The sequence below is a fragment of the Staurois parvus genome, unplaced genomic scaffold (assembly GCF_062004578.1).
Source record: "Staurois parvus isolate SC_StPar_1 unplaced genomic scaffold, SC_StPar_1.0 ptg000058l, whole genome shotgun sequence".
NCBI lineage: Eukaryota > Metazoa > Chordata > Amphibia > Anura > Ranidae > Staurois > Staurois parvus.
Window position 1 is genome coordinate 6,443,349 of NW_028317854.1, and position 11,399 is coordinate 6,454,747.

Genomic DNA, 11,399 nt, shown 5'->3' on the forward strand with positions numbered 1-11,399 from the left:
ATGCATTTTCCACATTGGTGTAAAAAATTTCACACTAGTAGTATCGCCCCCCTAAATATGTACCTCCTCGATAAAGGGCTGTGCAAGTCTGCAGCAGATTTGCTCTTGGTTTCTCACCTCACAGGCAGGGAGGTAGCAGCCCTTGGCTCCTGCTACTGTCAGTCAAATCCTGTGAGAAGGGAATGAGGCCAAGCCACTCTGTATTTGTCCATGGATGCACACAGGCCGACTCTGGAGAGAGCCTTCACATGCACCCCCATAGCAAGTAGCTATGGTGGTGCACACAAAAGAAAAGAAACCTAGAGCACCGGCGGGAGACCCCAGAAGAGGAGGTTTGGGATCGTGCTGTGAAATACCATTGCACAGAGCAGGTAAGTATAACATGTTTGTTATTTTAGGAAATAAAATGCAAACCTTTATAACCATTTTAACCAGTTGCCACCCTGCCACAGTAAATTTACTGCGGCAGGGCGGCACGGGCAGGCTGGAACATGTACATGTACGTCATCCACCCGAGGGCACACAACGCGCTGCTCACGCGACCATTGTGTTCATCAGACACAGTGGATTGCAGCTCCCAGTCGCCATGAGTGGCCAGGGGATCATGTGAGCACTATGCGCTCACAATGTCAACAAAGCTGTTATGAATTAATTTGGCCCACAGCTATCACATGGTACCTGGGACAAACATAGCACCTGTACCATGTGATAGCTGTGGGCCAATTACAGCACACAATAAGAACAACAGTTGTTACAAATGTAATCCATTCCTGACAGTTCAAAACATTGCTGTGATCATCACTGTAACAGCAATCAAAGTGTTAACAAAAAAATCCATGATCACCTCCTAGAGTAGTACAGTGTCACTATGGTGACACTGAACTACTCTGATGAAAGTATGTTTAAAAAAAAAAGGAAACCATTTTTAAAAAACTGAATAAAAAATTATTTAAACATACTCTCACCAGTCAGTATCCCTGATCACCACCACAACAGTCATATGACGACGCTGTTCTGCACGGGTGACAGTATGTAGGAAAAAAAATTGTGAAAAAAACCTAAATTTCAAAAATTGTGACAAAAAAATTACAGCTTAAAAAAACCTCAACCTGTCTCTTACTAAATACCTTAGACTGTCTACTTTCCAAAAAGGGGTCATTTGGTGGTGGATTTGTACTTTCCTGGCATTTTAAGGGCCTGAAGAAATGAGATAGGCCGTCTGTACCCCAGAATTGATCAATTTTCAAATATACTGTATATACCATAGTTTGTAGATTCTAGAACTTTTGCACAAACCAATTAATATACACTTACTGGGATTTGTTTTTACCAAAGACATATAGCAGAATATGTTTTGGCTTAAACTTATAAACAACTTTTATTTTAATAGATATGTTTTAAAACAAAGTAGACTTTTTTTTTTTACAATTTTATGTTTTTTTGTTTATATAGCAAAAAAATAAAAAACCCAGTAGTGATCAAATACCACTAAATCAGAGCTCTATTGGTGTGAAAAAAATTAATTGGTGTGCAGTGTTGTATGATCGTGCAATTGCCAAGTAGCACAGTGCTGAATAGCAAAGAATGGCCTGGTCATAAAGGGGGTAAAACCTTCTGGAGGTCAAGTGGTTAAGGGCTCCTCTATGAATGATTGAGGAAGATTAGTTTTCCTACATGAGATGATGTACAGGTTTGTGATCAGCAGTAGCCTGCAGCCCTGGCTCACACAGAATGCAACTTTGAAATTGCACGTCACTTGAACTAGCTAGGTTTCAAAATCGCAGGTCAGTGCAACTTGCCTGACGTTTGTGCGACTTCATGCATCCATTCACGACTTCATGAAAGTGCAGGAACCTATTTTCCATATCGGTGCAGCACCGCAAAGTTAGGGTCGCATTGCTATGAACAGTTCCATGAATAAGGTGCAACTTGTCTTGTGCTTTGACAGTTCCAAATATACAGACTCAATATCATACAATCCACAACAGGGGCGGACTGACAACTCATGGGGCCCCCGGGCAATAGAGGATCATGGGGCCCCTGTGTCCTCGCCCACACTCAAAAAAGCCTATGAAAAGGTACCAGGGGCATCTCATGGGGCCCCCTACTGACCCCGGGCCCTCGGGCAGTGCCCGAGTGCTCCAATGGTCAGTCCGCCCCTGATCCACAAGGAAGTTGCAGCTATTTTAAACTGCAGAATTATACTCAAGATCAATATATTTGACCTTGAAGAGGCTTTCAGAAGAGATGAGCTAGCAGAGGCCAATAGGAAAGGGAAACCAGGAAGGGCTGCTGATTAAATGCAAGTTACAGTATTTCAGTGCCCTGCTTTACACTATAAAATTTCATAAAAATGTTATACTTTAAATGCACAAAACAATAAAATGGCAATTGACTGTTTGCAACTTATAGTCAAATTACGCTTATGACATTAATAAACACCTACAGGAAGAAGAAATGCATGTACTAATCAAATGTTTTATTTTTTCAGGTTGAGAAATATAATCTGGACATCATTTACATTTAAAATGGAATGCTATGCTGTTTCTGGACTTGTATTATTTTATCTGTCACTAAGCCACTGATATATGATCAGATATCAAGAATCATTCCAGTGTTTTGCATGTCAGGTGTAAATAGTTTAAATACTACTGTATGTGCTTGTGTAAATAGGCATGTGCTTGTATAAATAGGAAGCCAATTAACTGTATAAAACCCTGTTATCTAGGGTTATTAGGGCAAATAGGCAAACTATGACTGTCTTTCAAAATGGGGGTTGAACATTTGATTTTAGCAATGTAATAGTTTGTTTGCAAGATGGTAAAGCCCCAAACACAAATACATGAAATTGTTAGTCTGCATTTTAAATAAAAACATACATAGCATTCACACCATCAACTTCAGAAAAAAAACTGGAGAAGTAGCAGCAGTTTTTGCCTCCTAGGGGGCCTGTTTATTTAAGTTTCTATATTCCTCTTCCGCACAGTTCATTTCAACACCTCACTTCCCACTCCACTAAAAAAAATGTTTCACTGCACATCGATTCCCCATGCAGGCAATTTATACAGTATAAGCTTCAATAGATGATACTCCTGCTTTTACATTTACAAAGCGTGATGATGTGCCAGATTTTCTATCTGACTTAGGCTACGTTCACACTAGCGTTGTGTGCAGGCGGCAGAGAGGCGTTTGGGAAGCGTTTTTACACCCCAAACGCCTTGGACAATTCTACACATTGCAGCACATGGTGCTGTTCTAACAGGAGCGTTAGCATCGCGTCAAACCGGACGCCTCTGGTCGAGTCAGGAGGCGTTAAAGCCTCCTATTCTAGTCTATGGTACCGGCTGGGCGTTTGCGGTGCGGTTGCGGGTCGTTTGTGGAGCAGTAACACCATTCAAACTTCATTATAGGCGCTTGTAGGCCGTTTTAATGCTCGGCAAACGCTTAGCAACCGCCGCTAAACTGCGCATGCGGCGTTTGCCAAGCGTTAAAAACCGCTCTGCAAACGCAGGACCAACGCTTGCCAAACGCTATAGGGGTGTTTGGCAAGCGTTGGTAAAACAGTCAAGTGTGAACGAGCCCTTACTGTAGCTCAATCTGTATTGATTAATTTTGGCAGAGAACTTGAATTTTTTATTTTGTATGATGAATGTTAAACCTAAGTTTAATATACGTTTTGCAGGTATTGCAATAAACATTGCTGCAAATGTTAAACTGTATGAAAATAAAATACCTGTGACACATAAATGTTGCTATACTCTTTCAACTGTTGTCATTGTGCTTTTTTGCTTGCTACAAACATACTGTTTTGGGTTAAGCCATACAAAGACAGGGAACTGCCATTCCTAGCTATTTTCCAAATGTGCTATAAACAGTGATAGACAGGTTTTGATTCTTCCATTGCATAATAACAAAATAATGACAATTAGACAGATTCTACAAAGTATTTGCTATTACCTTTTTGACAGAAGGCCCCCTGTGTGCCCCTTTAAAACCGGTTTTACTCTCCTCATTCACACATGAGCATTTTTCAGCTTGTTTCCCAGTGCTTCACTAGCAACATGCAAAATCCCATTCTTTCTAATTGTCCCTGATCACACTTGTGCCAAGTGCCATAAAAGGTGCGAAGAGATACGGTGATGATATAAAATGTGGAAGCTGAAAACAACTGGTTATAAAGGGCACTGAATACCTTTACCCTCACACCACAGTAAACGTAGCACCAGATACAATTATATTTTAAACAAATTGTTTTTGAAGACCAGCCTTTTTTTATGAACTGGCCTTCCATAGTTGTGCTATTAAAGTATACAAGTAAAACAATTGAAGCATGAAACCCTAGTGCAATGAAAACAAATGGGGAATCAGCACTGAAAAATGCTGTTTAACCCCTTCACGCCTAAGAGTAAAACAAATCTAAATGCCTAAGCACAATTCTGCAACGTTGACATGTGTTAGTAAAACTGTACATATCATCACAACTACTTTATACATCCAGATGAATTATACCGCGTTTTTTTCAGGACAAATTGAGCTTTCATTTTGTGGTAAATGGTAATGGATATCTCCTGATTTTTTTTTATTATCAAAAGGAAAACTGGCCCAAAATAGTAAAAAATAAATTTATTTTTTAAATTTATCTGTGTGTTTCTTGTTATTACCATACCCTACCATCAAAGAACAACCCAAAATAAATTTTCCAGCTCGACGGTCGCAGCAATACAATATATGTGTATGTTATTTGTTGTTTGCACCTGTAGTACAGCCCAGTAACAATAGTGCGCATTTTGTTTTGTTTTTTTATTTTATCTAAAACACACTGACACCAATTTTTTTTTTTTAAATTCTGACCTTTGACCCTGACCTTAACCTAAACACTTACCCTGATACTGAACTAGATCAAACCTTGATCTAGGTATTTTATATTTTATTTTGTAACATTTATCTTTTTATTTTTTTTTTCCCTCAATGCCAGGAGTTAGAGAGATTATTATTATTAGTATTACATCGAGTTTATATAGCGCCAAAGGGTTTGCTCAGCGCTGTACAATAGAGGGGGGACAATACATGAAACAGTACAGCAACTACAAACAGCACACGAGGGGTTAGAGGGCCCTACTCTTTCGAGCTTACAATCTAGGAGGGAGGGGGTAGTGGTACAGGAGGAAGTGGCTGTGGGGGATGGAGTGGTAGGAGGAATGAAGGAGAACGGCAGTTAGATGAGGGTGGAGTAGGATACAATGTATCTCACCCCTCCATTCATACAAAAAAAAATAACCAAGGGGGCCGGGCTGTACAGTGACTGATCACTGTGATAGCCAAATCAGAGGATATCACAGCGATCATGTGACCCGGATTCGGGAATGCTGGGTCCCAATCATTAGAATGGGGCTTGGGGCTCTCAGTGACACAGGTATGAAAATATGCGGCCCCACGTAAAAAAGGCCAATTCTGTGAAACCGCATATTTGTGTTACATCTGCGTCAAGGGGTAAGTGCCTAGATCCCCTTTTTGAGTAAGTGGAAAATAGGCCACATGCCTCTACCATGGCTCTTACGAGGTTCTTGTTTAGGACATCATAAACAAGCTTCTACATACAAACATTACCCCCTCCACCACAGTGAAGATCCAAGAGATCCCTCTTTTTGAAGAACATCACAGTGAAAGGATAATTTTTTTTTTCTACAGCAGCTAATTTTGTGATGTTCTCCAGGTTGGTACTAAAAAAAAAAGATGCAATCCTGTAAAAGAAAAACCTAGAAATGGAAGCAGGAAATTTAAATAAATATGTATTGACAGAAATACAAGGGATGCCTTTGCCAACTATTCCTGAAAATGATATTTGGATCATACTAATCCAATGTTTTATGGTAACTGACTCAGCAAAATATGCAAAGCACAAGTCCTGACTTCCTTTACTGTAGAATGGTCACTGCCTTCAAGCCAGACAACTAGGCAGCTAGCACTTTCAGAAGGCGAGTTTGGCACTGGCAGATAGCATATCGTTCTGATCATGGATTTCCTTCAAAGTAAATGTGTTCTAAAAAAAATACAGCTGCTGAGAGTGTTGGCCATATTATAGAAATGCTAATTATCGGTCTATTATGTGGACTTCATTACTTTCTGTTACTCAAGGAACAAGAATTAGCACTGCCAGAGAAAATTTAGACTTCTGTATCTGTACCTACCACCTACTGAAGCAAGAGGATTAGCATGACATGCAGGCAACTAGCATTTTTATAAGGAGAGGTAGCAATGGCAGCCTACATATTTCTTACAGTAGAAGTTTTCCTTTAAGATAAGAATACATCTGAGGGCTAAAGAGGTTAAAAAAAAGTTTTACGGTAAATCTCTCCAAACAGAAATGAGAACGGTCATTCGTCACTAATGTTAATTACCTGCCCTTTTATTGACTGACTTTGAGCCCTGGAAGAAGTATGCAGATCAGAAGAGTCAATGTCATTATAGGCATTCCTGTTCTGAATAAAAGGACCAAAACTCCTGAAGTTAGAGGAACAGCATTACAAGACAAATAGCATTTTCAGGAGAGGTAAACAATGGCAGCCTCCACATATTTCTTGTGACAGACTACTTTTAACGGGGGAAGAAAAACAGCGGTATGTGTCAAAGAGGGTGGTTAAGGACAAGTTGTGGGTAGAAGTGAAATGGTAGATATCAGTACATGTTGTGGCGATCGCGGCGTCAGACCCCAGTCCTTCTCACCAAACTCGTGACCGAAGGACTAGCCAATCTAAAACCGCGCAGTAGCAATGCTACGCCCAGCTGCACCCTGCACAAAGATTTTCCAGCTAATGGACCACAACCTGTGTGCCGGCAGCCTGGGAGCGATTGTTACTGGGTTAGGTTAATTACGCAATTAACCCTTCACACTGCCACCACCACCTTTTTGTACAGAGAAAGAGGAAACTCGGCAATATCAGCAATAACACTATGATGTTTGAATAATCGTCGGTATACCACTGTCACCGCAGGCAGAGATATACTGAAGTTTAAAACACATACACAGTAGCGCTTTTCAGAGGCAGGGATTCTTAGTTTGCATTAAAGAGCTTTAGATACAGTTCAACACTTTCAGAAAGTAATATTTATTACTAAAAGGTCAAAAGGGTGCAATAAAAATATTTACAGAAAAAGATGTAGCCAATATATATATATATATATATATATATATATATATATATATATATATATATATATATATATATATATATATAAATATACAGAGAGCAATAGCACAGCAAAGAGATAACAGAAAGGAATTTAGATAGATAAGGTACTTGCCAAAAGCCTTGGGGTAAGCAGTTTTCAAGTTCAGAGCAAAAGGGCCGTCTCCCAGAGTTGGTTCCAATGTTACAAGGGAGAATCTTCAACTTAGCTCAACTCAGCTTTTTCTAGGAACTCAGCAGAGTGTCTCCTTAAAGCAGAGAACCAATCGCCTCATTTGGACGGGTGTGGCAGGCAGAGACCCAAGCTATGACCAAAAATCCCTTGTAACTTATATTATTGTTCATAACTTACCCTGGATACATATAACATTCTATCCACGAGTAGATTGATACGCAGAATCGTCTGCTGAATGTCTACATATGAAATATGAGGCACCTGCTTGGATGGTTAAGGAGATATAATTTTAGGGGGTGTAATATACCAGGCGATTTGTATTAAAGTGAACCATCCAAATACGTGCTCCACGTTTGTGTAATTATTTCCTATTTGGAGATATAAAATTATATGGAAAACTGGGTTTTAAAATGTAAGTCTGTTTTACGACTCCCTGGAATGTCTTTTGAAGCTCAGTGAGGGCTCGGTTTAAGGCTTTACGACCCCTTCTCCAGCAAGAGTCTCGCAGACAGAGGGGCACCAGCTAGTTGTGGGATTTATAACCATGACGCCCTCCCAATGAGTTTGCTGCCTGTGATCTGCATCAAACAGACCACATGTCACTCAACAGAGAGGGAGGGGGGATGAGGAAAGCTGATTTGGGAATAGAAATGATACAAAATGGAATATTCTTAACAAGATGGATGACCGCGTCCATCTCAGTGTGCGCGATTGCTACACATGTGCCCAGGCAGGATGAAACAACTGCCATTTAATAGCTCCCTATTACTAAGTGAACCTGGAGAAATCAAATCACGCAGGTCTGCAAACTCCAAAGCAGGGCCAGTAGAGGAAGAATAGCCATGAAAGCAAAGCAAATGAGAACCAAGGGCTGCACTACCTCTAGTCACACAGCCTGGGGAAATTTGGTTAGAAGTCTGGGCAGGAGGATTTTACAAAGGAAGCTGGGAATGAAATAAACTAAAAGTACACTGGACATAATAAAATGTAATTACAAAACAAAAACTGCTAAAGTTCCATTTTTACTACAGTCAAATAAGTCAAAATCTTTGAAAAGCTTTTATTTGTATTTTTGTCTTGGGTGATCAGGTGACGTTGATGTCAAAATACATGAGTGATTTGTATATGAAAGCTCATAATACTTATTAAAGGCAGTCATAAAAAAAAAAAAAAATCAGACAATGAAACATTTTACATTGCATCTCTGTCACCAATCCCATTTAAACACCAACACCTGAAAGCACGGGTCATTGAAAACCATCACTGATCTCTATGACTGCAGCCATCATATGCTGTAGGTGAGATACTAATCATTGTACAGATCAGTGTAGTCTGCATGACTTAACACCTCGGTCACATCGAGTGTGACTTGGCATGCGAGTTGCATGCTATGCAAGTTGCAAATTGTATGCCAAGTTGCACCCTATTGTCTGCAATTACAGTGGTCAGATCAGTGCGGTTCTGACTTGGTTGGAGCTGCACCGATTTCTAAAGTAGTACATGTACTACTTTTGGTGCGATTCGCATAGACATCTGTGTCAGATGTCTTAAATTGCACCTGAAATCGGCATGTCCCCCGACTTTGAAATCGTGCTATATTACTGTAAGTCACATGATTTCAAAGTCGACCTTGATGTGACCGGGGGGTAAAGGGGTAGATTTACTAAAACTGGTGCTCACAGAATTTGGTGCAGTTGTAAACAGGTTTTATTGTCAAAGTTAAATTGAACAAGCTGACGCTAGAAGCCGATTAGTTACTGTTCACAGCTGCACCAGATTCTGTTTGTACCAGTTTTAGTAAATCTCCCCCAAATGTCATTAAACCCTGACTATGAAAAACTCTCATTACAAGTTATATAACAAACTGTGTATACTCACAAAGCCACTAAAGCATTTATTTTGTGTAGAGAGAGAAATATACCTGGCTGATCCTGCCTCCAGCTGTCCCACCCATCATCTCTATGTCCCCATTGCAGCCTGAGATTGTGAAGACCAGCTGGCTCCCTCTATTGAGCAGTCAATGACAATCCCCTCCCTGCTCCTCCATGTTCTCCTATTGCTAACTACTATGTGGGTGGGATATAGTACGCCGATTAATTACATTCACTAAGAAACTCACAAAAAACTTAGTAGAAATATAAACTAGTATTAAATATATCAACTATAATTGCCAATACCTGTAAAGTTAAAAAAAAAAAAAACCCCTTGGATGCAGATGCTGCCTGAACAAAATGAAAGCTAGCATCAATCATCTTTGACTCGGATTACACAGTATTAACCGTTTCAATACCGTGTGATTTTACACCTTCCTGCCCAGGTCATTTTTCAGGTTTCAGCGCTCTCACACTTTGAATGACAATTGCGCGGTCATACAACACTGTACCCAAACTAAAATTTTATCATTTTCTTCACACAACTAGAGCTTTCTTTTGGTGGTATTTAATCACCGCTGGGGGTTTTATTTTTTGCTAAATTAACAAAAAAAGACCAAACATTTTGAAAAAAAAACCACATTTTTCTTTGTTTCTGTTATAAAAGTTTACAAATAAATAATTGTTCTTCATAAATTTAGGCCGAGATGTATTCTGCTACATGTCTTTGGTGAAAATAACCCAAATTAGGATGTATTTTTTAGTTTGTAGGAAAGTTATAGAGTTCACAAACTATGGTATAGATCTGAATATTGATCAATCCTGAAGTACTGACAGCCAATCTAATTTCTTGAGGTCCAAGAATGTCAGAATAGTACAGATATCCCCAAATGACCCCTTTTTGCAGAGTAGACAGTCCGACGTACTTCATAAGAGGCATGGCGAGTTTTTTGAAGTTGTATTTTTTTGTCATAATTTTTCGGAAAATGAAAAAATTAAAAAAATTATTTTCACTATTTTTTTTTTTTTTACATACTGTCACCAGTGCAGTACAGCGTCTTCATATAACTGGCATGGCGGTGAACATGGACACTGACTGGTGACAGTATGAAAAAAAAAAAATATTTTTTTTTTAATTTTTTTTTATTATATTTAATTTTTTATTACATTTTTTTAAAGATTTTTTTTTCATATTTTACTATGACCAAAGTAGTACAATGTTACCATAGTAACATTGTACTACTTTGGGGGAGTGATCATTTTTTTTTTTTTTTTTTTTATACACAGTTTGCTTATAGCAAAGAATTACTTTGCTATAAGAAAGCATTTAGCTGAATGAAATCGATTCATTCAGCTTTTTTTTTTTTTGTGCTTAGCTGTGATTTGGTCACAGCTAATCACATGACATGTGCATGTGACCTGCTGTGACCATTCACAGCTAGGCACTAGTATACAATGGATGGCATCATGAATGAAGCCATCCATTGTATACAACTATCATGTGACCTGCTGTGATTGGTCACAGCAGGTCACATGGTACCAGCTACGGGAGCCGGTACTCGGATCTGTCATCGGCCGTGTCCGAGGTGCACGGCCCGTGACAGATCCCGCTGCTGCGCCGCTCTGCTGTGCCGCAAACTGCGCATGTGCGGGAGCACGCCGAATGGCGTGCACCCGGAATTTAGGAGCGCATTTCAAGCCGCCAAACGGCCATTGGCCGGGCGGCTAATGGTTAATGCACAAAAATGCAAGTGATGTTCAATAAAGATTTATAGGAAGCTATAAAATTGCTTTTTGTGATCTTTTTGTGATATTTTTAATTTAGTTTGAATTGCTCTTTCGAAACGGATTTTTTTAGTCACCAATCAGGGCTATGCAGGCAGACTCATGTTGTAATAACAGAAGCCCCTCCCAAAGATCTTTCCCTGTAGATGCCAAACAACAGGGAGAGATTATGTGACCACACAACAGTGCTGCAGGAATAAGGTACTTAGAAGATTAAAAACAAAACAAAAAATGACAATACAGTGGCATCATATATATGATTTATGGCAGTTAACACTTCTCTGTTTAGTATCATTTTAAGGCTACTTTCATATTGCGGAGTTTTTGGAGGCGTTTTTGCATTAAGACAAGCTCAAGAAAAACGCTTCCCTAAGTATGTGA

General features: G+C 39.4%; 1 protein-coding gene across 1 annotated transcript in view; it reads left to right on the forward strand.

Annotated features, from left to right (window-relative positions):
* LOC149469874 (merlin-like) overlaps window positions 1-3,766 on the forward strand; it is a 97,645-nt gene extending 93,879 nt beyond the window's left edge. Inside the window, exon 18 of the mRNA XM_089668478.1 lies at window positions 2,492-3,766. Coding sequence (XP_089524604.1) covers window positions 2,492-2,527 — 36 coding nt within the window. The 3' untranslated portion in view covers window positions 2,528-3,766. The remainder of the gene's footprint in view (window positions 1-2,491) is intronic.
* The last annotated feature ends 7,633 nt before the right edge of the window (window positions 3,767-11,399 follow it).